We start from the raw sequence: 26949 nt of genomic DNA, 5'->3' as shown, positions 1-26949 counted from the left end.
GCTGTCCGCAGCAGCGCCCCCTACCTGCCACAGTGATGACCCTGAACACCCGGACGGACAGTCCAGTCCCGGAGCTGCTGGCCTCGCAGGCCAGGACACCGTTGTCAGTGTAGGTGACCGGTCTCATGGTGACCACGCTGCCGTTCGCCACCTGGACCCCGTTGAAGAACCAGGTGTAGCTGCAGGGCGGGTGGCAGTCCGCGGAGCAGACGAGCTCAGCGTCTCGGCCGGCCGTCACTGTGTCCGGCCCCGTGATGACCACCCGCGCCGGTCCGTCTGTGAGACACACGCCGGACAGACGGTGAGCCTGTGAGGGAGCCGTGTGAAGGAGCTAGAAGGTGTCAGGTATTGTCAGGTGTTGTGGAAGGACAGATCACTGACCCCACATTGACCAATCAGCACTTGGCTCTGTTGTGAGAGGGCAGGTCACAGACTCCCCACTGACCAATCAGCACTTGGCTCTGTTGTGAGAGGGCAGGTCACAGACTCCCCACTGACCAATCAGCACTTGGCTTTGCTGTGACAAAACCGTGACCAGTGACCAATCAGTATTTTGCTTCGAGAGGAAAGGTCACAGCTTCTACTGACTAATCAGCTTTCAGGTATTTAATCATCCAGTCCAGGGGGCTGCAGTAAATGGTACTGGGAGGGCAGTGTGGGTGTCAGCTGTGCTCAAGCAGTGCAGCCATGTGACCCCATGATCTGAGCATGCCGGGTACGACTCCAGAGAGGCAGTGACACCGGACCTGCTCGGCTGGGGGCTCCAACTGCAGAATCAGCCTGCAGAATTCCCGGCCGGATTGTGACAGGAGCTGTAGAACATGACTGTTTACTTTTACGGGGAGGCTTATCAGCTGTAGGAAAGGACGCCCTCTTCCTTCTGCACCATTTCACCTCAGTAGCAGGTTTCCTATTGTGTCCCCAGCTGGAGCAACCTTGACAGCTTTCTGTCCCTCCTTCCCCTCCAGCGTTGGGGGGCCGAGGGTCTCAGGGCCATGCAGAATACTCACAGGGGCTTGGGGTCAGGGGTCGGCTGGTCTGATCCTCCTCCTGGGACGCAGCCCCTGGGAGAGGGTGGGGAGGGAGAGGCAGACATTAGTGCCCGAGAGTCGAAGGCACAGCGCCGCTCGGATCAGAGCTCTTGGTCCGCTGGCTGGCATCTGGACCGTTCTGGGCTTCCCTGTGGTGAAGAGGTCTGTGTCGTGTGGCAGGGCAGGCTCACCCACTGCCCACAGCCTGCCCACTCCTGGGCCAGCACCGCAGCGCTGTGAGAGAAATACACACGCCACGCAGGTGAACACATACCGCAGCTCTTGTTGTGTTAGATAAACATATACGACAGTGTGTGTTGTGCTCAACGAATACACAGACTCCTGTGTTAGAAGGCCACATACAGGTGTGTGTTGTGTTGCATGGACACACACAGGTGTGTGTTGTGTTAGATGGGTATGCACAGGTGTGTTGTGTTAGATGGCTACACACGGGTATGTGTTGTGTTAGTTTGCTACTCCTGTGTGAGACAGGAGCTGTGTGATGGGAGCTCTGTGCTCATGGGTGACAGGGATATCTTACCTTCCAGAGACAGGAGCAGCAGGGTGACAGGAGCAGCAGGGTGACAGGAGCTGTGTGCTCACTGGTGGCTGGATGTCTTACCTTTCAGAGCCAGAGACAGGAGCAGCAGGGTGACGGGAGCAGAGCGTCGGGGATCCATGAGGTGTCAGCAGGACGGAGGCCGAGCCAGTGTGCACCTGACAGGTTGGGCCTCTGCTCTTATATACCTCTGACTGCAGAACAAACAGCCTTATCGGGGCAGGGACACACCGGGGCAGGGACACAGGGATACTGGGGCAGGGACACAGGGACACACCGGGGCAGGGACACAGGGACACAGTGGAGCAGGGACACAGGGGCACAGGGACACAGTGGAGCAGGGACAGAGGTGCAGGGGAGCTTGCTGGGATAGTACCTGTCTGCCCCTCCATCCACACATCTGTCTGTCCATTATAAGAAAGCCACTTATTCCAGCAAGGGCTGCAGAACATGGGAACGATTCCCAGGAACACAGGGCACGAGGCAGGATAGGGATGTAGATTTGGGACAGAGCAGGGCCAGCTGGTCCCGGGACCTCTGTCCTGTCAGACTCGGGACAGACTCGGGGCGGGGCAGGGCCAGCTGGAGTGTTGTCTCTCACACCGTCGGTCACAAAGTGTCAGTTCTTGAGACATTCCTGTAAATCTCCTCCATCTCCGAGCCAGTGACAAAGTCTGTCCAACAGACTCCTGGAACCTGCTGGACATTTTGGAATCAGATCCGGTTGTCAGACTGTTTCTAGCAGTTTTGGAGTCTGTGTTGGTTTAGGTCATCGGCCTATAAATCTAACTCATCCCTGTGGATCCGGAGGTGTGTTCCAGCAACGGAATTACTATTTACTTTTCCTAAAAAGAGCTCCGTGATGGCGTTAGTCTAGAAGCCTGTGGTCAGGGCAGTTCTGCTTTGTAACCGAGTCTTTGTTAGACTGCGCTGTTCCTGAATTTGGCTTTCAGTTCCTCTGAGGCCAGGCTGACTCGTGAGGTTCCAGCGCTGCTGCAGGGGCTGATAAGCCCCAGAAACAGCGGCGTTACTGGAAATCTTTATCGCCTCCGACCCAGACTGACAACTTTGGCTTTAACTCCCTCTCTCTTCTCTCTGCTGCTGCACGCGGGCGGTTTAGAAACCGGACTCCCTCTGTGCGCCTCAGAGAATCAGGAGGTGTGCCCCCCCTATAGAAAGCCCAGCTGCCCCCTGGGAGAGGCGGGGGTCTCGTTTCTGTGCATGAGCCGTCTCACTGACCCCCCTCCACCAGCGGCAGGGCCGAGCAGTGCAGCCCTCTGCCCAGCAGGGGCGCCCCTGTTACCCCCAGACAGTGGTCCAGCAGTGGGTAGTGGCGTCTCCCCAGGCAGGAGCGAGTCTAGACAAAGAGCGAGTTTCTATGTGACCTGAAGCACTCCCTCTTCTCGGTCGTCGCCTTGTGAAACATTAATGGGGCGTCAGACACAGGAGCCCCATTCACCGAAAGCGCAGTAAAATGGCTCTTTAATGCCCTTTTTACGATGTGTGGGCGCAGGGAGTTCCCAGCTCTCCGGCAGTCTTGTGCAGGGCTCGGTGACATCTCCTGAGCCGAGCCCCAGCCACGCCCCCTGTTCTTACCGCCGGAAGAGATCTGTTTTCCCTGGGGTCATTAGCACCAGCCTCCTGCCTCCTCTGGGCACCTGGCGCATGCGGGTGGGGTTGTCTCCAGTGGGGTCAGCAGTCCCACAGCACTGAAACACTTTTTCCTAAACTGTTGAAGAAACATCAGCCTCATTCCTGCTGCAGCCTGGTTTGAACCTGTGGCTGCTGCTTCCTCTTTCCACCTCTTTATCAGGTCTAACAGGGCTGTGTGTGATCGCAGTCTGTACACCTGTCTTCTCTCTCTTGGCCAGCAGGTGGCACTGTCTGATCACAGTCTATACACCTGTCCCTCTCTCTTAGGTGAAACTGATCGCAATCTGTACACCTGCCTCTCTCTCTCAGGTGAAACTGTCTGATCGCAGTCTGTACACCTGTCTTCTCTCTCTTGGCCAGCAGGTGGCACTGTCTGATCACAGTCTATACACCTGTCCCTCTCTTAGGTAAGACTGTCTGATCACAATCTGTACATCTGTCTTCTCTCTCTTGGCCAGCTGGTGGCACTGTCTGATCATAGTGACCAGTAAAATACTGTCAATAACTCAAACTTAACCAAACCGCTGATACAAGACCAAGATACAAGACTCGAGTCATGTTTATTTTTAACGGAGGCCTGACCTGCTGCCTGCCTGCCCAGTATCTAAAGCAAACTGGCAGTGACTGGTGGTGCTCAGGAGCCCCCTGGGCAGCAGCCAGAGCAGCGAGGCGCTGGAGGACGACTGAAGGGCGCAAAACAGACATATGAAGTGTGTGACTCCCGGCCTTGAAGCTGTGAACAGCTCAGTGGTCAAGGAGCGGCAAGCACTGAGCTGTGGAGCCCAGAGTGGCCAGGGAGCTCTGTGGAGCCCAGAGTGGTTAGGGAGCTCTGTGGAGCCCAGAGTGGTCAGGGAGCTCTGTGGAGCCCAGAGTGGTCAGGGAGCTCTGTGGAGCCCAGAGTGCTCAGATACAGACACACACATCGGTGTGTGTCTGTATCTGACCACTCTGGGCTCCGTGAGAGATACAGACACACACATCGGTGTGTGGAGCCTAGAGTGGTCAGGGCGCTCTGTGGAGCCCAGAGTGGTCAGGGAGCTCTGTGGAGCCCAGAGTGGTCGGGGATCTTAAATAATAATGTGAAATAATACTCAGATATCTTTGCAGGGCTTGAGACAATGGCTCTGTTATTCAGGCCTTTCTCAGGAAATTGTGAGAGATGTAGAAATACCAACCTTCCTGTAAGACAAATTGACACACACATCGGTCCCCGTGAGAGATACAGACACACACATCGGTGTGTGGAGCCCAGAGTGGTCAGGGCGCTCTGTGGAGCCCAGAGTGGTCGGGGAGCTTAAATAATAATGTGAAATAATACTTAGATATCTTTGCAGGGCTTGAGACAATGGTTCTGTTATTCAGGCCTTTCTCAGGAAATTGTGAGAGGTGTAGAAATACCAACCTTCCTGTAAGACAAATTGACACACACATCGGTCCCCGTGAGAGATACAGACAACACACATTGGTCCCCGTGAGAGATACAGACACACACACACATCGGTCTCTGTGAGAGATACAGACACACACACACACATCGGTCTCTGTGAGAGATACAGACACACACATATCGGTCCCCGTGAGAGATACAGACACACACATCGGTGTGTGGAGCCCAGAGTGGTCAGGGAGCTTAAATAATAATGTGAAATAATACTCAGATATCTTTGCAGGACTTGAGAATAACACTGCTGCTGGTTGTAAACTGATATGTGAGCACCAATAGCTCAAGGCCTCTGAAACTTCTTCTGTTTTTGTGCTCATACTTCCCTATGATTCCAGGAACAATAACCTTCATGTCCCAGGGGAAAGTCCAGCATTCCCCTGCTGATATGCGTTTCCGAGCACGTCACGGGACATGGGCATTGACCACGTGTGTCTGTGATAGCTCAGTCTATCAGTTCAAAGTTTAATTGCAGGCACAGTGTCAACAGAGCGCAGCTCTAGACTGAAAGAAATGTTCCTGTAACCTCAATCACCTTAAGATCATTGTTCTCTTTCTCACCTTGTGTCTGCCACTCCCTCTCTCCACTCAGCTAGTACACTTCCTCTTTCCCTGGCCCTGTCATTGTCTCTCCACCCTGTGTCTCTGTCTACATTCTCTCTCACCTGTCTCTCTCTCTCTCACCTGTCTCTCCCTGTGTGCTTTCTCTCTCACCTGTCTCTCTCTCTCTCACCTGTCTCTCCCTGTGTGCTTTCTCTCTCACCTGTCTCTCTCTCTCTCACCTGTCTCTCCCTGTGTGCTTTCTCTCTCACCTATCTCTCTCTCTCTCTGTCTACCTTATCTCACCTGTCTCTCTGTCTGACTGCCTTGTCTCTCACCTGTCTCTCTCAATTCAGTTCCATTCAAGGCGCATTATCAGCATGACCGATGGGTAAAACCAGTGTTGCCAAAGCAAATAAAAATAATGAAATTCACATGAAACAAAACAAAAAATAAAAGTAAAATAAAATCTACAGACATTTACAACAAAGACATATCATAAAATATATATATACTGTAAATATTACATATACTGTAGATATTTACATATACTGTAAATATTTACATATACTCTCTATCTCTCTGCCTTGTCTCACCTGTCTCCCTTAATCTCACTTCTCTCTCTCAGTAAGCCCTGTTGCTTTATCTGTGTACCCTTCCCCTCCTCTCTGCTTCTCCACTGTCCGGCTCAGCTCAGTCTTCACCTGTTCTCAGAGTGGACCAGCTCATAGGGGGTAGAGGGCTCCCACACTGCTCTCTGCTCTCTCCTGCCCCCTGTGGGTCCCTCCACTCCCACCTCTCCCACTTCCGTCTCCACGGTAACAGTCAGCATTGCTCACACTTACACAATGGCTCTGTTATTCAGGCCTTTCTCAGGAAATTGTGAGAGGTGTAGAAATACCAACCTTCCTGTAAGACAAACAGACACACACATCGGTCCCCGTGAGAGATACAGACGCACACACATCGGTCTCTGTGAGAGATACAGATACACACACATCGGTCTCTGTGAGAGATACAGACACACACATTTGTCCACGTGAGAGATACAGACACACACACTTGTCCCCGTGAGAGATGCAGACACACACACATCGGTCCCTGTGAGAGATACAGACACACACATCGGTCCCTGTGAGAGATACAGACATACACATCGGTCTCTGTGAGAGAGACAGGCAGTGACACCAAGTGAACTGGAACACACTGATGCTGGTTATCAAGTCAACTGGAACACAGACACTGTGGCCATCAAGTCAACTGGAACACACTGTCACTGGTTATCAAGTCAACTGGAACACAGACACTGGTTATCAAGTCAACTGGAACACGCTGTCACTGTGGCCATCAAGTCAACTGGAAGACACTGACACTGGTTATCAAGTCAACTGGAACACAGACACTGGTTATCAAGTCAACTGGAACACACTGTCACTGTGGCCATCAAGTCAACTGGAACACACTGTCACTGGTTATCAAGTCAACTGGAACACAGACACTGTGGCCATCAAGTCAACTGGAACACACTGAGACTGGTTATCAAGTCAACTGGAACACACTGACACTGTGGCCATCAAGTCAACTGGAACACACTGACACTGGTTATCAAGTCAACTGGAACACAGACACTGTGGCCATCAAGTCAACTGGAACACACTGAGACTGGTTATCAAGTCAACTGGAACACACTGACACTGTGGCCATCAAGTCAACTGGAACACAGACACTGTGGCCATCAAGTCAACTGGAACACACTGAGACTGGTTATCAAGTCAACTGGAACACACTGACACTGTGGCCATCAAGTCAACTGGAACACAGACACTGTGGCCATCAAGTCAACTAGAACACACTGAGACTGGTTATCAAGTCAACTGGAACACAGACACTGGTTATCAAGTCAACTGGAACACACTGTCACTGTGGCCATCAAGTCAACTGGAACACACTGTCACTGGTTATCAAGTCAACTGGAACACAGACACTGTGGCCATCAAGTCAACTGGAACACACTGAGACTGGTTATCAAGTCAACTGGAAGACACTGACACTGGTTATCAAGTCAACTGGAACACAGACACTGGTTATCAAGTCAACTGGAACACACTGTCACTGTGGCCATCAAGTCAACTGGAACACACTGACACTGGTTATCAAGTCAACTGGAACACAGACACTGTGGCCATCAAGTCAACTGGAACACACTGAGACTGGTTATCAAGTCAACTGGAACACACTGACACTGTGGCCATCAAGTCAACTGGAACACACTGAGACTGGTTATCAAGTCAACTGGAACACACTGACACTGTGGCCATCAAGTCAACTGGAACACACTGACACTGGTTTTAAGTCAACTGGAACACACTGAGACTGTGGTTAATCAAATCAACTGGAACACACTGAGACTGTAGTTAATCAAGTCAACTGGAACACACTGACACTGTGGCCATCAAGTCAACTGGAACACACTGACACTGGTTATCAAGTCAACTGGAACACACTGACACTGTGCCCATCAAGTCAACTGCAATACTCGGACGCTGACACTGTGGTCCCCCAGTCACAGAGCCACTGTGCGCAGGTTTTGCCTAGCGCAGCAGGACTTTGCATCTCACTGCGGCTCTGGTTTCCATGTCATTAGATACCGGCTCACCTCGCACGGAGCTGGCGGCGCTCCAGACAGATCCAGGAATGGGCGGTGTCTGGAGGTGGAATGCTCACAGGCATGTGGCAGCAGGCCCCTGACGTGGCCGAGAGGCTGACTGTCATTTCACAGACAGCTTCCTGCTCTGGGTTCTTCCTTGTCCTTGAATACCTTCTTGTCATCGCTGGAGCGTGTGCGAGCTGTGAGGCTTCAGGGTAACATTCATGTAACACCTTTCCCTCTGAAGGACCCCAGCGCTCTTCACACACGGGGGGGGGGACCCCCTCACCCACAGATAGGTCACCAGCAGCCACCCCTCTGTCCACAGCTCTCTGTCTCCAGTCCTGACCGGTCCAGAGCTCTGTCCCCAGTCCTGACCAGTCCAGGGCTCTCTGTCCTGGTCAGGACCAGCTGGTTCTTCTCAGAGTTATTATTTAATGAGAGACGAAACCTGTTTTCTTTTCTTCCTTATGATTTTATTTATCTCAAGTCTATAAAAATAAAGCAGGTACAACACACAGTGACACGGATCTGCGGTATCAGGACCTGGGAGCCTGCTGACGTGACCCTGCTCTTCCTGAACCAGGCTCTTCCAGCAGATTCTCGGACTGCGCTCCTCATGGATTCATGAGTGATCTGCAGGTATAGCTCTGTCCATCTATAGCTCTGTATCCCCCTTCTGCAGTATATCTCTACACACTCTGTATCTCGGTAGACTAGCCTGTATCTACCTCTCTGGGTGTAGCCTGTATCTGTGTCTCTGTCTACAGCTCCACTGGCACAAGCCACAGATGTCAGAATCCAGAGTTGTCTGTTGGAGCTGGTCAGTGAGCCTGAGAAGTGTCCAGAGAGCCTGGCACAGGGGCTGAGCATCCTGTCCAGCGCTTGAGGTACAGTCCCACTCAGAGACAGCACCTCAAAACTGAGAGAAGTGGCTGCTCTGCAGTTCTTTATCCCAGTCCTGCTCCTAGGGAGCCCCTGTCCAGCAGGTGTCAAAGGTCACCATTCAATCTCCAAACAGCTGGAAGAGCTGGACTGGGACCAGCCGAACGGGAGATCTCCCTCATCTTTAGGATACCAATGACACTTACTGGACTGGGACACCCCGACGCATCTCAGCAACACCCCCACCCCGTGTCTCTCCTAGGGATCTGGGATCAGGGATCCCTGCTTTCGTGAAAGGTGCTCACTTCAGGCAGTGCAACACTGACGAGTGTAGCATCCTCAGCTTTGAAACCCTCTGGAGAGAGTACTCTCCACACACCTCCTCCCTCTGTCACTAGGATCGAGCTGAGCTGCAGCCACTGGTGTTGTTCAATTCTCTGAGAGTCACACAGCTCGCCACTCGGTCAGTCATTAGGCTCTGGCTGCACTGCGGGTGGCTCAGTGAGGAAAGCAGAAGCACCAGGAGTGATGAAGCATGTGGTCCTGCTGAGATGCTATTTCAAAACACAGCCACTTCCCTCTCCGGACAGAAAACGGCTGAATGTTCAGCCTGCGGTGACGAGGGGAGTTCCCTCTCTGTGTGGAGCTGCAGAGTTTCTTCACGGGGGTCTGGGGGGGCATCGCCAGCCCCCCGGACCCCCGAGAGGCTCCTGCTGGGTGGGCTGGGAAATGTTAAAGTTTTTTTTTTTGCCTCCCTGAGAACCCAGCCCTTCCAAAAGCCTCAGTGTGTTCTGTTTACACGACACATAAGAAAATAAATAGAGCAGTCAGCCGCGGGCTTTTCTCAACAGATAAGTTTAGTCTCTACCGAGAGGAAACTGTGGCATCAACAGCTTGACGTATTTTAGAATTTTTTTTTCACTTCTACACTTCTACAAAAAAATGAGGTTTCAACAGAGACTGCAGGCCATCGTTAATCCCCAAGACCTCAGGGGGGCTGAAAAATCAATTTCAGTCAAGCGCTGAATCGCGATTCAAGCTCTGGCAACACTGTTGAGTGGGACCTGCCAGACTCCTGCTGCACAGCGGTCTGATCCACTTCGGGTTTAACGGCCGCAGGGCCGCTGAACAGAAGCAACAGCAGGTGGTAGGAGACTCAGGCTGGTCACCTCAAATAGACGGGTGGTTAGAATAAACACTGAAGCGATTTGCTTTTCGCCTTCATCAGTAAAGGTTAACGCTGCAGCCATCAGGTGGACCAGACTGCTGGAACCTAGAAGTCTGACTGACTGCTCTGTAACACCTGGAGCAGATCAGACTGCTGTCACTGGGAGTCTGACTGACAGCACTGTCACACCTGGAGCGGATCAGACTGCTGTGCACTGGGAGTCTGACTGACAGCACTGTCACACCTGGAGCGGATCAGACTGCTGTGCACTGGGAGTCTGACTGACAGCACTGTCACACCTGGAGCAGATCAGAACATTATAAACTGGGATTCTGACTGGCAACACTGTAAACCTGGAGTGGATCAGGCTGTTGTGCACTGGGAGTCCTACTGACTCTGTGAAATCTGGAGTGTTTACAGAGGGAGGGCCTGACAGTGTTGTGTCTCGGCTTCTTCCACACCTGCGCTGTTGCCAGCAGCGACTGTGCAAAGGAGCAGGCTGAAACGAAACCCAGCCAAGCGAAGCTCCACGCCTCACTGGTCACACTGCACGCATGGAGACAGTGTCTTCCACCTGATTGCATAACTGAAGGGGCCAACAGGAAGATCAAACTGTCAAACCCCCAGAGGATCACGCCACGTCTCCCCTGCGCCTGCCCCGCCCTCTTCTGAGAGCAAGCCTGCGCGTCTCTGTCCTGCCTGTCTGTCTGTGCGGGGTCACAGGGTCTGTGGGCAGGGTCACAGGGTCTCAGGGTTTGTCTGCACAGGTCCATGGGGTCATGGGATCATGGGGTCACAGCCAGAGATTTACAGAACTGCCAGCGAGTGGGTGGTCAGCCCTCCTGCCCTGCCTGGCACGGGACGCTGACACACCCACCCCCATCCCCACAGCCGACATGGAGATCCTGCGCGCCGCCCAGTGGGGGCGGATTTGCAGTTGCTAGTATGGAAAACACAGTGTCCCCCCCGGATCACTGATCTTCCTGCTGGGAAGACGGTCTCCAGCCACCGTCCCGCCCCTGTGGTGGGAGGCCCTGGCTCCGAGACCGGGACGAGCCCTGGAAGAGCCTGGTGTGGGGGGAGCAGTCGGGAGCCGGGCCTGTGTGGGTCAGAACAATGGACTGGGCAGGAGGGGGGCCGGGGGGCACTGCAGCATAGGGAGCTGGGGGTCCTTGCATTAGTTCTGTTTGGCCTGGGAGTACAAGGGCATGGAGTTGGCGTTGGCGTTGGCGTTGGCGTTGGCTTTGGCCTTGACAGCCACCTGGGAGTACAGGGTGGGCTCCTGTTTGGGGGGCGGGTGGGTGGCGTAGTTCAGTCCGATCTGGGCGTACTCGGAGTTGTCCTGCCCTGACCGGGCCGCGCCGCCCGATCCAGCGTCCTTAACGAACCGCGGATCGGCGTAGTGCAGGCCGCCATCCTGGACAGGGAGACAAGACAAGCCTTCACAGTGTGGCAGCGGTTCAGACTGCAGCCCCCCTGCAGTGCTACGCCCCCTGCTGGCCGAGTGACACACAGCTACAGAGCCAGTCTCCAGGTCACACTGAGGCGACCCCGGGGGACCCCCACTTGGCTAACCCTGGGGTGTCACAGCTATGCCCTCAGGCCACACACTACTGGGGGCGGGGCTCCGACTCAGTGGGTCCCCTGAACCCTGTTCCCCCTGTTCACTACTCCCCCTCACTCCCTGCTCGAACCCTGAACCCTGCTCCCCCTGTTCACCACCCCCCTCTCTCCTCCTTCGAACCCTGAGCTCTGCCTCACCCGTCCGCCCCCCTGTAGCGTGTGCACTGCGCGCCGACACTGCGCTGGGGCTGACAGACGTGCTCTAACAGGGCAGCTCAGCGCTCTGTGTCCTGCACTATTAACCCCCCCCAGCACCTGGACACGGACGGAGGCGTCAGAGACCCGACAGGGACAGGGGCTCACCTGGTTATTTGTGACAGAAGGGTCCCCTGGAAGACAGAAACAGAAAGAGGGCGTCCGTCAGCGCGGGTGGCGGTATTCTTCACAGCGGCGCAGAGAGCAGTGCTGGCGCGTCAGAAAGCGTGCAGCGCGGGCAGATTATCTGTGCGGGATTGGCGCGGCGGTGATCGGGGCGTGGCAGGCTGTGACCCGACCCCTCTCAGACCGCAACGAGAGCATGCAGGGGCCGGACAGCGATCGGACACAGACAGCAGCAGAGTGTGTGCCGTGAGCTGACACAGGAGAATTACCTTGGATCACACTGCAGGGCAGAGCAGCTGACACACACACACACACACACACACGTCACACACGCACAAACACACAGAGACACGTCTCTCGCTCAGGCTGTGACAGGGCTGTACTTACCTCCACTGCGGCCTGGGGTGTTACTGGTCGCCCTGGGTAAATGTTACAGGGCAGTGAGTCTCAATCTCAAACACGTCATCCCACTTTACTGCACACGACTGAGACTGCTGTAAAACTATTACTGCACACACAGAGACTACTGTACTGATATTACTACACACACGCACTACTGTTCTGATATTACTAGTATTACTACACACACACACAACTGTACTGATATTACTACACACACTACTGTACTGATATTACTATACACACACAACTGTACTGATATTACTAGTATTACTGCACACACAGAGTACTGTACTGATATTACTACACACACACACTACTGTACTGATATTACTAGTATTACTGCACACACACACTACTGTACTATTATTACTACAAGCACAGACTCCTGTACTGATATTACTACACACAGAGGCTACTGTATTTGTATAACTACACACAGAGACTATTGGGAAACTATTGCTGCACACAGAGACTACTGTACTCATGTAAATACACACTCAGACTACTGTATTGATATTATTACACACACAGACTATTGTACTGACATTACTGAACACACACACACACTACTGTACTGATAATATACACACAGAGACTATTGTTAAACTTTTGCTGCACACAGAGACTACTGTACTGATATCACATAAAAACCGTGTTTAAAATAGGGAACCATACACGCACAGACACAAAAAGGCACAGACAAACATGCACGCATACACATGCACACACGACCACACGCATGCTCACACACACACATGCATGCACACAAACGCACGCCTGCAGACACACGCACACACCTGTGGCACAGTGTCTGGAGAAAAAGAGGCCGATCTCTCGGCTCGGGGACGAGAGGAATCAGGGCAGAAGGGCAACCAGTGAAGAGGAACCCTCCCCCAGCCACCTGCGCACAGCGCCTGAGAACTGCGTGCTGCACGCTCGGAGTGAGATCACATGATCTGCTGCACTGACCTTCGATCTGTCACAGACACAGCTCTCCTGTAACCTGTACTCCCAGTACAGTCACTCACAGACACAGCTCTCATGTAACCTGTACTCCCAGTACAGTCACTCACAGACACAGCTCTGCTGTAACCTGTACTCCCAGTACAGTCACTCACAGACACAGCTCTCATGTAACCTGTACTCCCAGTACAGTCACTCACAGACACAGCTCTCCTGTAACCTGTACTCCCAGTACAGTCACTCACAGACACAGCTCTCCTGTAACCTGTACTCCCAGTACAGTCACTCACAGACACAGCTCTCCTGTAACCTGTACTCCCAGTACAGTCACTCACAGACACAGCTCTCCTGTAACCTGCCCTCCCCAGTACAGTCACTCACAGACACAGCTCTCCTGTAACCTGTACTCCCAGTACAGTCACTCACAGACACAGCTCTCCTGTAACCTGTACTCCCAGTACAGTCACTCACAGACACAGCTCTCCTGTAACCTGCCCTCCCCAGTACAGTCACTCACAGACAGTCCAGAAGAGAGAAGGACAGCAGGAGACAGAGACAGACAGCAGTGTCTCTCCCTGCCCTGGACAGCAGCAGGGCCGGGTGTCCAGCAGTGTCCGCAGCTGGGGTCCGGACAGGGGTCTCCGCAGAAGATACACACCCTCAGAGGGGAAGTTAGAGGTTCCACAGAAAAATAAGTCAGCGTTTCAAATGACAGCCAGCCAGGAGAGAGGGAGACTCCCAGACTGTCAGGACACAGGTACCAGGAAGAGACAGTCAAGAGGAGCAGAGAGGAGAGCAGAGGGCTGAGATCCAGGGAGATCGTTAACACGGGTCACTATCACCATCACCATCAGCATCACCTGCAGCTGCAGTGCGACTCTCAAACCCCTTCACAAGATTACAATCAGAACTATCGACACACTGAACACTCACCCCTGTCTCGTCATCAGGAAGTAGACGAGTCCGGCCATGAGCACCACAGCCACCAGCACCGCGATCACAATCCCAGCGATGGCTCCTCCGCTCAGAGAGCCCCCTCCTCCTCCTCCTCCTGGCGGAGCTGCAGAGAGAGGGAGAGACAGAGGGACACAGACTCAGCACACAGACACACACTGCAACAGGGGAGGTCACAGGTCACCAGCCCACCCCTACACCCTCCTGTCAGGAGTCTGCTTCTGACACAGCGGGCAACTCCCACCACTGCTCTGTGCAGTTCCCTTCTCCTCCAGAGGGGGCGCTCTCAGTAGTGTAGCAGTGGGAACAGGAGGCACGTCTTTACACAGAGAGTAGTGGTGGTGTGTGTGTGGATCACACTGCCCAGCTGAGCTGCTGAAGACCGACTCTGCTGGGTCCTTTAACTCGTTCTGGTTCTGGATGGGTCCAGTGAGAGTGTGGGCCGGGCCGCAGTGGAGCAGCTCCTCTCCACTGGACCAGCAGAGACCAGGCCCCTCTGTGTGTGGGCACTCAGGTCAGTGTCTGGTCACTCAGGGAGTCACTCTGTGTGGGGTCAGCCAGGGAGTCAATCAGTGTATGGTCACTCTCACCCAGTGTGTGGTCAGTCAGGTCAGTGTCTGGTCACACAGGGAGTCACTCTGTGTCTGGTCAGTCTGGTCAGTGTCTGTTCAGCCAGGGAATCACTCTGTGGTAAGTCAGGTGCTCACGCAGTGTCTTTGTGTGGTCTGTCAGGTAGTCACTCAGTGTGTGGTCAGTGAGGTCAGTGTGATGTCATCAGGCACTCACTCGGTGTCTGGAGCTCCAGTCTGTACTCTCCAGTCCCTGAGCTCACAGGGTTGGTGGCTGTGCACTGATAGGTTCCTGCATCAGACTGCTGCAGGAGGTGAAAGGTCACTGTGCTGTTGTCACTAGAGAAGCTGATGCTGGGGCTCGGGGTCAGAGTCTGGCTCTCTTTCCTCCACTGTCTGGAGCTCACAGTGCCAGAGCCAAGAACCTTACAGAACAGAGTCAGAGTCTTATTCAGCTCTGGTGTCTGGCCATCCTTCGGACCCACACGGACAGAAGATATCGGCTCTGAGGGCAGAACAGGAGAGTTAGAGAGGGGTCTGGCAGGACTGGGGTGTCACTCCTGGCCATGACTGAGGTCTCGGTGTTCTGGAGGCGAGTATGAGGCCTCACTGTGTTCTGACTGAGTTCTAGCCCACTGAGGGCCTGGTCACCTGCTGGTGCCCCACAGTCCTTGTGTACTGACCTGGAGTACAGCCGGAGTGCAGACTGTCCAGCTGTGTCCAGCTGTGTCCAGCTGCTGTGTGCAGCCGCCCGCAGGGTCACACCACCAGGCCTGTCCAGACCACTCTGACCTGTGACCAGTGAGTGACCAGTGACACTGTGCTCAGGCTGGGTCAGGCCCAGTGCTGGGAGGGACAGTGGGGCAGCACTGGCAGGACAGGAAATCGAGTTGGGGAGCAGGAAGTGGCTCTTTCAGCTCCTGAGCTTTGACCATGATTTTATTGTGCTTTTACCATGATCACACTGGGCTTCACTGCACTGTATCTTGATTTTACCCTGATCTCACTGCGATTTACTGTACTGTGATTTCATCCTAGTTTCAGTGATTTTACTTTGATCTTACACACACACTTGCTTGTGTCACAGACTACAGGAAACTCTGATCAGGATGTCACAGACATTTACCAAAAATGTTCCAGCTGGTCCCCAGATGTTTGATGTTTCTAAGTGGGAGAAACAGAAATGAACACAGAGCTGTTCCTATTGCTCTGAGCTCAGTCTGGACTCCTGCTTCAGAGCTGAGAGGAAAAACAGGCTGATCTGCTGTGAGAGTCGTCTCTCACTGACCTTCTACTGCTGCCCTGGAGTGACCTGTCCCTCTGATCACTCTGTGGTCATTCTGGTGCCCTGTTGCCCCTGTGGTCACTCTGGGTCCTGCAGGCCCTGTTGCCCCTGTGGTCACTCTGGGGACCTGTTTCCCCTGTGGTCACTCTGGGGCCCTGTTTCCCCTGTGGTCACTCTGGGGCCCTGTTGCCCCTGTTTCCGCTGTGATCACTCTGGTGCAGCTGCAGGCCCTGTTGCCCCTGTTGCCCCAGCCCGTGGGGAGGTGGGGACTTACCCAGCACAGTTATCTCCCTCCCTACAGCCTCGTATCTCAGGGTTCGATTGTTGTGGCTCCAGCAGGTGTAGTTCCCACTGTCTCTCTCCTGCAGGCTGACAAAGCGCAGCTCCTGACTGGTGCTGTCAGTCAGCGATCCATTACAGCTCCAGCGGTACTGCGCTGGGGGGCTGGACCGGGCCCAGCAGGACAGATTGAGCCCTGAGCCTGCGGGGAACATGTGTCCAGGGGGCGTCAGGCTGGTGTCCTCAGGCCCATCTGGAACACACAGCAGTGTCAGAGCAGCACAGCTGGGTCACAGCACACAGACACAGAGAGCCCAGCTGGGACTCAGTGTGGACACTGCAGCACAGCTGGGTCACAGCACACAGACACAGAGAGCCCAGCTGGGACTCAGTGTGGACTCTGCAGCACAGCTGGGTCACAGCACACAGACACAGAGAGCCCAGCTGGGACTCAGTGTGGACACTGCAGCTGCAGAAGCAGATGGAGACCAGGTGTGATGCAGGCAGGAGCATCAAAGGTCTCCAAGCAGGATCAGGGAAAGACTCACACAGGACGTTGAGATCGACGGGCTGGCTGGTGGCGTTGCTGAATGAGTTGGACACAAAGCAGTACAGGGGCCCCCGATCGGACCTCAGCACGCTGGATATGGTCAGGGTGCGATTGCCCTCACTCAGCTGGAAGCGCTGGCCAGCTGTGACCTCAGAGGAGCCATTGAGCCATCGGTACGAGGGGGCCGAACCCGAGGCACTGCAGCTCAGCCTCACAGTGTCATTGAACTCCACTGGGTCAGTGATGTTGGCCTGGACAGTCACGTTGGACACTGGCGCTGCAGTCAGAGAGAGAGACAGGGGGACAGTGTGAGGGATCTACAGTGAATGCGGTAGTGTGGCCAGTGGACACATTGAGCCTGTCCTGCACCGTGTAGAGACTGTGTCCAGCTCTGTGTCCAGCTCTGTGTGGAGACTGTGTCCAGCTCTGTGTGGAGACTGTGTCCAGTGCAGAGACTGCTCAAGGGTGTCTCCAGCGTGATTTTCCTCACACTAGTTCTGTGTGTCTCTCCAGGCTGCTGTACATCCCAGTGACACTAAGCTCTCACAGCTCAAGCCAGTTATGGTCTGTGACTGATGCCCAGGAGGCTCAGATCTCTCGATCCCATGTCTGGAGCACATCAGAGCTGTGTATGAGTATGGCCTGTGTGCCTTCTTCTAAACTGAGATCTGTCCTGTTATCAAGCACAGTTTTCAAAGCCAACAGTGTGACACTCGGGCTGGGAGTCTTGTCCCGATGTTGCCCTGGGCAACCCAAACAGTCGGACAGGCTCTCACCCTCCTCTCAACCCTGGAGAACACGGTCGGGACACAATTCTCAAAGACCCCCTGTCTTTCAGTCAGGTGATCAATCCCAACATCGATCCGGCAAGTAAGCTGGCATTCAGGGCATTTTTCCCTCTGATTCAGTGCTCTGACATTGAGCTCCAGCTTGCAGTGGTACAGTAGCTCTGGCCTTACACTCGCCCTCTCAGACGCCTTCTTCCTAAATCTCCGAGCTCCGATTCAGCAGGGACGCGCTGTCCTCGCTGGATTCCCAGCTGGATTGTTCTTTTTCTCCCTTTTTCCAGCTCGCTCTCACCTCCGAGGCCCCCAGCCCTCTCCAGTGCCGCTGTCCGACAGTCTTTCTCGCTGGGAGCCCCTGCCTCTTACCCCAGCTCTCCTCATCCCTGCCAAGGTGCTGCTCTCCAGCCTTGCCTCTGCAGGTCACAGGCAGCTTTGTCCTGCTGGTGCAGGATCCATCATCCACTCAACTCCTCCCGCCTCTCCCCTCGGCCTGCAGCCCCTTCTCCAGCACTGCTCCTTCAAGCCTCGGACCCACCGAGCCCTTCCGAAGACTACCGAGGTTCTCTCTGAAATCCCGTGCCTGGGGCTCGGTTTGTCATCCGGATCGGCCCTGGCCCCACCACCAGGTCCGGAGCACAACAGAATGGAGGAGCTCCAGCGGATCTCGGAGACACGACTGGAAGGTCTGACTCCCTGGGAAGAATCCCGCTGGCAGCGGAGTGAGGGAGCCACGGCCGTGTCCCTTTTCAATTTAACCATCAGGCATCAGCCAGGACCCAGACTCCTGGGGGCTGATGCCCTCTCCAGAATGCACTCCTCGGGTGACGCTCCTCCTAAACCCCCTCCCATCGTTCCTCCGCATCGTGTCACTGGGGCCACCCTAGAGGTCGAGCAAAACCATCCTGCCCAGGATTGTCCAGCAGACACTCCTCCTGACCGGCCGCACACCCAGACGGTGACAAACTCTGGAGCTCACCAGCTGACCCTTCTGGTGTCCGTCAATGAGGGCAGTCATCACCATCATGGCCTCCTGTCCAGTTTGAAATCGGGCCAACCGGTCACCTCCTCTCCCTCCAATTCCTGATCGGCCGTAGCAGCACATCTCCGCAGACCTCATAACTGGCCTCCCTGTGCCTGAGTCGTTCAGTCACACTCACTGTGGTCAACTGCTTCCTGAAAGCCGGCCATTTCTTCCTACTGTCTGTCTTCCTGATGGCTTCTCAAGCACCACCGGAGGGCCTTCTGCTGAAAATCGGGATCGACCTGCCGTCCGGATGCCACCCGGAATCCGTCAGCCAAACAGAGGAGGTGAACAAGACCTGGGGACCTACCTGCACTGCCACCTGCCTGCTTTTCAGGATGAGTGGGAACCACCTCTTCCCTGGGCAGAATTCTCTCGTAACATCCTTCCAAACCACCACAGGCAAGTCTCTGTTCAAATGTCAGTACAAGTTCCAACCTCCTCTTCTCGGGAATTCAACGGAGAGAACTAACAGAAACCCAACTGGCCTCGACGGCCCTCAGAGCTGTCCTGAGACTGGCTGACAAGGGGTGGGGCGCTGTTATAACGGGGCTGGGAGCAGCTCATGTCCTCCTGATGTTGCCCCGAGCAGCCCGAACATCTGCATGGGCTCTCGGTCTCCTTCTGACTCCTTGCGAACGTGGTCGGGAAAGTCAGGCAGTCAATCCCAACATCGATCCGGCAAGTAAGCTGGCATTCAGGGCATTTTTCCCTCTGATTCAGTGCTCTGACATTGAGCTCCAGCTTGCAGTGGTACAGTAGCTCTGGCCTTACACTCGCCCTCTCAGACACCTTCTTCCTAAATCTCCGAGCACCGATTCAGCAGGGACTCGCTGTCCTAGCTGGATTCCCAGCTGGATCAATTTTTTCTCCCTTTTTCCAGCTCGCTCTCACCTCCGAGGCCCCCAGCCCTCTCCAGTGCCGCTGTCCGACAGTCTTTCTCGCTGGGAGCCCCTGCCTCTTACCCCAGCTCTCCTCATCCCTGCCAAGGTGCTGCTCTCCAGCCTTGCCTCTGCAGGTCACAGGCAGCTTTGTCCTGCTGGTGCAGGATCCATCATCCACTCAACTCCTCCCGCCTCTCCCCTCGGCCTGCAGCCCCTTCTCCAGCACCACTCACAGGGGTCACAGCACAACAGACAGTAACCGGCTCGTCTCCCATTCCGCTTCCAGAAACCCGCTGTCCCGGTCAGGGTTGCGGAAAGCCGGAGCCCATCCCAGAGGAGCAGGCTGCCAGGATGGGACTGTGATCACATGACTGAGGACAGATCAACCCAGATCTGCCAACAGCACCCCGACAATCGAGCCAGCCTGTCCCCAGGAGGAGTGGGAGGAATCCCGAGTTCCCCGGCCGAAACCCACTCAAACACAGGGAGAGCATGCAGACTCCACACAGACAGAGCCACACTCAGACCCCGGACCCTCCTCTTGAAGAGAGGGGGCTACAAGGGAACCTGATGAAATCAACACAACAGACTGGTTTAGAGTCAACAGGGAAACTCGAACCTGAGGACACAAGTGCAAACTACAGGGAGGTAGTGGTGGTGGGTGGTGGGGCTGTGGAACAAACTGCCCAGCCATGCTGATGAAGCCGACACCCTGGATTCTCCGAAGGAACAGCTGGATGAGATCACTGAACGTCAGTTGGCTACAGGCTGGACTGTCTGACAGCTCTTATGGCCTGGTGCCCCAGGAGCTGGGGAACAGCAGAGCTGACCCCCACACCACTGCCACAGTATTTCAACAGCAGCAACACCCTGGTCTTCCACAGGAGCCCTGCTGTGTCTCTGTCTCTGGGGACTCAGTGCTACAGCCTGCTGATGAGTCACACGTCACCACTCTGCTGAAGAGGAACCTGCCTGCAAGTAGTTCATGATCACTGAGACCTGGACACTGAGCACTGAGACCTGAACACCGAGATCTGCCCACTGCCCACTGAGACCTGGGCACTGCCCACTGAGACCTGGGCACTGAGCACTGAGACCTAAGCACTGAGCACTGAGACCTGAACACCGAGACCTGCCCACTGCCCACTGAGACCTGGGCACTGAGCACTGAGACCTGACCACCGAGCCTGACCACAGAGCACTGTGACCAGAGCACTGACCACTCAGTACTGTACTAACCACTAACCCCTGTGGGCTGCTGTTTCTATGGCCGAAGACACCATTCCACGTGGTTGCTAAAGAACACTATGGGACGTGGGAGTTCAAGGGGTACAAGCCCCCAAAACCTCAGGGTGTGCATTCCTTCCCCGTCTCCCCCCATGTCCCCAACCCCGCCCTTCGAAATTGAAAGGTCAGACCGTCCACCGACTGCTGGGACCAGATTTCCCTAACAGTCCTGGAGAGAGGGATCACAGTCCAGGTCACTGCATGTACATGTGGATTATTCTAAATGCACTCCTAGTGAATAACTCTGTGAGCCTCCTCTGGCTCTGGTCACCTATGAGATCACCTCTTGCAGCCTTTCCATCAGCTCTTGAACTCATCACGAGGGACCTGACCTCTGACCCATGAAGAAAAAGAATCAGCACCAGTGTTCTGCTGGACACTGAGATGGGAATCAAGAACACTGTCCTGAACCAGAACTTACAGAAGCTGCCTTTAGGCAAACTCATGGAGTTTCCTTCTGTGTTCCATAGAATCTGCTCCCAGACAGACCCCGACTCAGGAGGTTCAGCAAACAACAGTTTCCATGCAGAGGTAACGAAACGAGGAAGCCCTGTATCCCACAGTCAATACAGCTTCTCAACCAGTTCACAATAAGGGAGTACTGGTTTACGCACAAGTGCGATTAATGGTTTAGTGCAACACTGGAGGGACATTGTGCCACTATAGGGGCTCAGAGTGACTGTGGGGGGAGGAAACATACTCTATAAGCTGGATGGATATACAGTATATATCCTGGAAGGACTGGTGTGTAATGCCTTTGGGTTGATGTCTTTGATGTGATGTTCTATTTATTTTAAATATAATGTTTAAATTTACTACTTGTATGTAACACAACACACCTCACGTTTCTCTGGGTGTTTAACATAGCTGCTTGGATTTAAAACAAATGAAATCAGGCAATAAGGTACAGTATTATTGTTTCATATTCAGGATGAGACCCAGATTCAGGAGATGAACAGACTGATCTATAAAAGCAGATACAGTATTTTATCACACCTGTAGCAGTGGTGAAGGATGTCAATCCTCCAGCAGCTCTCTGACATCCCAGGGCGACATGACAGTGTTCCTTCTGACTTCTGCTTCCCTCAGTACCCTGTGTGTGTTTAATACCCACAAGCCTCTATAAAAACACTTCTGCTCTTTGAAACTACCAGACAATTCTGTCAGAGGATTATATTTAGGGCTCTTATTGCCATGGTGTGTTTGCATTTCTTCCTACAAAGCTGCATTCGGTTACAGCTCATTGAGGATATTTATATATTTTTATACTCACATATTCTGTATATAAAATGTCTATTATGGTCTGCTACACAGTAGTTACACATGGTGATCTAATGCCTGTCAAAAACCAGCAAACATCTCTAAAAGACCAGCCCTGTGAGGTCAGATTTACTCACCGTACACGTTCAGTGTCACCTGTCCAGTCAGTGTTGCCGTTGGATTAGTTTTGACCAAGCTGACAGAATAGGTCCCGTTGTCTGCAGCTGTCAGTCCTCTGAGCTGCAGAGCTCCAGTGGACCCGTTCACACTGACTCTGCCTGCGTACCCTGGGCCTGGATTTTCAGAACCAGAGACCCAGGTGACCACAGTGGGGGATGTGGTACTGGTGCCAAAGCTCCAGGTCACTGTCACTATCTGTGTTGTAGAAGGATTGATGGTTGTGTGGAACCAGACACTGCCTCCCACAACGCCAACCACAGGGCCTGGAGGGAATATACCTGTACTCTGGGCACAGGAACCTGTCAATAACAGAGCTGGAGTCACTGACAGTATAACACACTCCTGTCGCACAACACACCTCACAGCACCCTGTCAATAACAGAGCTGGAGTTACTGACAGTATAACACACTCCTGTCACACAACACACCTCACAGCACCCTGTCAATAACAGAGCTGGAGTCACTGACAGTATAACACACTCCTGTCACACAACACACCTCACAGCACCCTGTCAATCACAGAGCTGGAGTCACTGACAGTATAACACACTCCTGTCACACAACACACCTCACAGCACCCTGTCAATAACAGAGCTGGAGTCACTGACAGTATAACACACTCCTGTCACACAACACACCTCACAGCACCCTAACAATAACAGAGCTGGAGTCACTGACAGTATAACACACTCCTGTCACACAACACACCTCACAGCACCCTGTCAATAACAGAGCTGGAGTCACTGACAGTATAACACACTCCTGTCACACAACACACCTCACAGCACCCTGTCAGTAACAGAGCTGGAGTCACTGACAATATAACACACTCCTGTCACACAACACACACCACAGCACCCTGTCAATCACAGAGCTGGAGTTACTGATAGTATAACACACTCCTATCACACAACACACCTCACAGCACCCTGTCAATAACAGAGCTGGAGTCACTGACAGTATAACACACTCCTGTCACACAACACACCTCACAGCACCCTGTCAATAACAGAGCTGGAGTCACTGACAGTATAACACACTCCTGTCACACAACACACCTCACAGCACCCTGTCAATAACAGAGCTGGAGTTACTGACAGTATAACACACTCCTGTCACACAACACACCTCACAGCAACCTGTCAATAACAGAGCTGGAGTCACTGACAGTATAACACACTCCTGTCACACAACACACCTCACAGTAACCTGTCAATAACAGAGCTGGAGTCACTGACAGTATAACACACTCCTGTCACACAACACACCTCACAGCACCCTGTCAATCACAGAGCTGGAGTCACTGACAGTATAACACACCCCCGTCACACAACACACCTCACAGCAACCTGTCAATAACAGAGCTGGAGTCACTGACAGTATAACACACTCCTGTCACACAACACACCTCACAGTAACCTGTCAATAACAGAGCTGGAGTCACTGACAGTATAACACACTCCTGTCACACAACACACCTCACAGCACCCTGTCAATCACAGAGCTGGAGTCACTGACAGTATAACACACTCCTGTCACACAACACACCTCACAGCACCCTGTCAATAACAGAGCTGGAGTCACTGACAGTATAACACACCCCCGTCACACAACACACCTCACAGCACCCTGTCAATAACAGAGCTGGAGTCACTGACAGTATAACACACTCCTGTCACACAACACACCTCACAGCACCCTGTCAGTAACAGAGCTGGAGTCACTGACAGTATAGCACACTCCTGTCACACAACACACCTCACAGCACCCTGTCAATCACAGAGCTGGAGTCACTGACAGTATAACACACTCCTGTCACACAACACACCTCACAGCACCCTGTCAATAACAGAGCTGGAGTCACTGACAGTATAACACACTCCTGTCACACAACACACCTCACAGCACCCTGTCAATCACAGAGCTGGAGTTACTGACAGTATAACACACTCCTGTCACACAACACACCTCACAGCACCCTGTCAATAACAGAGCTGGAGTCACTGACAGTATAACACACTCCTGTCACACAACACACCTCACAGCACCCTGTCAATCACAGAGCTGGAGTTACTGACAGTATAACACACTCCTGTCACACAACACACCTCACAGCACCCTGTCAATAACAGAGCTGGAGTCACTGACAGTATAACACACTCCTGTCACACAACACACCTCACAGCACCCTGTCAATAACAGAGCTGGAGTCACTGACAGTATAACACACCCCCGTCACACAACACACCTCACAGCACCCTGTCAATCACAGAGCTGGAGTCACTGACAGTATAACACACTCCTGTCACACAACAAACCTCACAGCACCCTGTCAATAACAGAGCTGGAGTTACTGACAGTATAACACACTCCTGTCACACAACACACCTCACAGCACCCTGTCAATAACAGAGCTGGAGTCACTGACAGTATAACACACTCCTGTCACACAACACAGATCAGATGGAGAAAGGAGACCCTCATTCCCAGACTGGTCTGGAGTCTTTCAGAAACCAGACTGATTCTGGAAACTCTGGTAAGTTTGAAGTGTAACATAGTCGCGAGCCGGTCTTATTCGTGTTAGAAACACGCAGAGAAAGAAACACGAGCTTTAAAAAAAAAACTCAGCGCGCTTCAGCGTGTTAGACAGCGGGTGGGGAAACAGTCACACAACACACATTACAGCGATTAACCGGAACCCGGAGTCCCGGATCGCAGTCCAGGAGTCCAGTCAGTGATCGGGTCACCTCGCACCGACCCCCGGCGCTCAGATCAGAAGAGTTTTGTTTATTTGTTCTAATGGAGTAGTTTCCACTCACCGGTGTCTAAAAACGCTGAAGCGCTCTGAGATTTTTTTAAAAGCTTGAGTTTCTATCTCTGCGTGTTTTTAACACGGACAAGGTAACACTTTCAGAACCGGGTCGCGACTTGCGCCGTGAAGCTCCGGTTCCGGTCGCTGTGTTTCTGAAGCTTTCAGACAAAGACAGACCTTGTTATTTATTCTCACGGAACAAACTCGCGGGGTGATTCTCCACGGTACTTCTCTAACACCAGTGACCCGTGTCCCGGCTCGGTTCTGTTTGTCCGGTTCCCTTACCTGCCGCCCACAGCAGGACCAGGAGCATGGAGCCGAACCGCTGCGAGTCCATCGTGTCCGCAGAGAGGCACTAGAGCTGAGTCACCGCTGAACAGCTCCCACGGCTCGGAGACACGCAGGGCCAGCCCACCCGTGAGCCCGCCCACAGCCTCGCCTACCGCGGCCTGACGGGACTTAATGTCGACTGGACCCAGAGACGGTGCTGACCGTGCGGGACAGGTCAAGCAGTTTTACTGCCGGGTCCGCCCCGCAGTGACCCGTGACGACCCCACGGCCCCCAGCCGTGAAGACCGCGGTGCGCAGACACGCGTGACCCGCAGGTACCAGCCGTGCGCCCGGTGGCAGACAGCACCGCCCTTATCGATCATCTGCCTACAGGTCTCACGAAACTACCTGGACCAGAGAGCAACAGGCAGCAAGAGGAATATTGTATCAGAGCCATTGGACTGCACTGCCACCGTGTGGCGAGAAGATCACACTGCTCTCATCACAGGTGTATGATCTTCATCACCATCATCATAATAATCATTCCTCACACTTACTGTATACAGCGCTGTTCTGGACACTCCTCAAAGCTCTTCACAGGTCATGGGGATCCCCTCCACCACCACCAGTGTGTACCCCCACCTGATTGATGCTCCAGTCCCCACACCCCAGCTCTCAGTGGGGAGGAGAGCAGAGTGATGGAGCCAGTTCAGAGAGGGGGGTTATTAGGAGGCCATGATGGATAAAGGCCAGGGGGAAATTTGGCCTGTAACTCCCCTTCTCTTTTAGAGAAACGCCCTGGGAATTTTAATGACCACAGAGAGTCAGGACCTCGGTTTTACGTCTCATCCGAAGGACGGCGTCTTTTAACAGTCTAGTGTCTCTATCACTCTCTATTAGGTCTCTATTAGGACCCACACAGACCACAGGGTGAGCGCCCCCTAATGACTGTCCACTCATTATCATCTATCTATTATAATACACCTCCTATTATAATCTGTTATTATCTACTTATTATCATCTGTCCATTATAACACACCTTCCTATTATAATCTATATTCATTAAGTATATACATTATAAAATATCTTCCTATTCTGATATATTCTGTATAATTCACTGTCACATGATATGTTATTATAACAATACTGTCCCATCAGAATGTGTCAGTTCTAGTATCTCCTGCTGCACTGTGCAGGTCTGCCCCAGTGGACAACACGCTACACCTCTCTGCTGCAGAAATCAGGCTGATCGAACAAGACCTGGTTCTGCAGCAGAAATCAGTCTTATTCCACTGAGTCAGACATGGTTCGACAGCAGAACACAGTTTTATTGAGTCAGACCTGGTTCGACAGCAGAACACAGTTTTATTGGGTCAGACCTGGTTCTGCAGCAGGAATCAGTCTTATTCCACTGAGTCAGACCTGGTTCTGCAGCAGAATCCAGTTTAATTTCATTGACTATGATCTGGTTCAACAGCAGAACTCAGTTTTATTGGGTCAGACCTGGTTCAACAGCAGAACTCAGTTTTATTGAGTCAGACCTGGTTCTGCAGCAGAACTCAGTCTTATCCCACTGAGTC

General features: G+C 53.2%; 1 protein-coding gene and 2 long non-coding RNA genes across 3 annotated transcripts in view; 1 reads left to right on the top strand and 2 right to left on the bottom strand.

The window, feature by feature from the left end:
- LOC148640286 (hemicentin-1-like) overlaps positions 1–26949 on the bottom strand; it is a 93763-nt gene that overhangs the window by 19814 nt on the left and 47000 nt on the right. The window contains exons 6-15 of the mRNA XM_088621612.1: positions 16869–17147; positions 16316–16573; positions 14974–15261; positions 14167–14293; positions 12256–12287; positions 11851–11876; positions 11105–11341; positions 2830–2947; positions 1011–1064; positions 25–276 (exon numbers count right to left, since the gene is read on the bottom strand). Of these exons, the coding sequence (XP_088477738.1) occupies positions 25–276; positions 1011–1064; positions 2830–2947; positions 11105–11341; positions 11851–11876; positions 12256–12287; positions 14167–14293; positions 14974–15261; positions 16316–16573; positions 16869–17147 (1671 nt within the window). The remainder of the gene's footprint in view (positions 1–24; positions 277–1010; positions 1065–2829; positions 2948–11104; positions 11342–11850; positions 11877–12255; positions 12288–14166; positions 14294–14973; positions 15262–16315; positions 16574–16868; positions 17148–26949) is intronic.
- Positions 8612–9685, top strand: LOC148640289 (uncharacterized). The gene is made up of 2 exons (XR_015930550.1): positions 8612–9409; positions 9463–9685. It is a non-coding gene; the product is annotated as an uncharacterized LOC148640289 (long non-coding RNA).
- LOC148640288 (uncharacterized) lies at positions 19551–21916 on the bottom strand. The gene is made up of 3 exons (XR_015930553.1): positions 20735–21916; positions 20637–20650; positions 19551–20580 (listed from the first exon to the last, which is right to left on the bottom strand). It is a non-coding gene; the product is annotated as an uncharacterized LOC148640288 (long non-coding RNA).

This window comes from Lepisosteus platostomus, chromosome 26 (assembly GCF_059453375.1).
Source record: "Lepisosteus platostomus isolate fLepPlt1 chromosome 26, fLepPlt1.hap1, whole genome shotgun sequence".
Classification (NCBI taxonomy): domain Eukaryota; kingdom Metazoa; phylum Chordata; class Actinopteri; order Semionotiformes; family Lepisosteidae; genus Lepisosteus; species Lepisosteus platostomus.
This window is presented reverse-complemented; position numbering and strand designations above follow the sequence as displayed.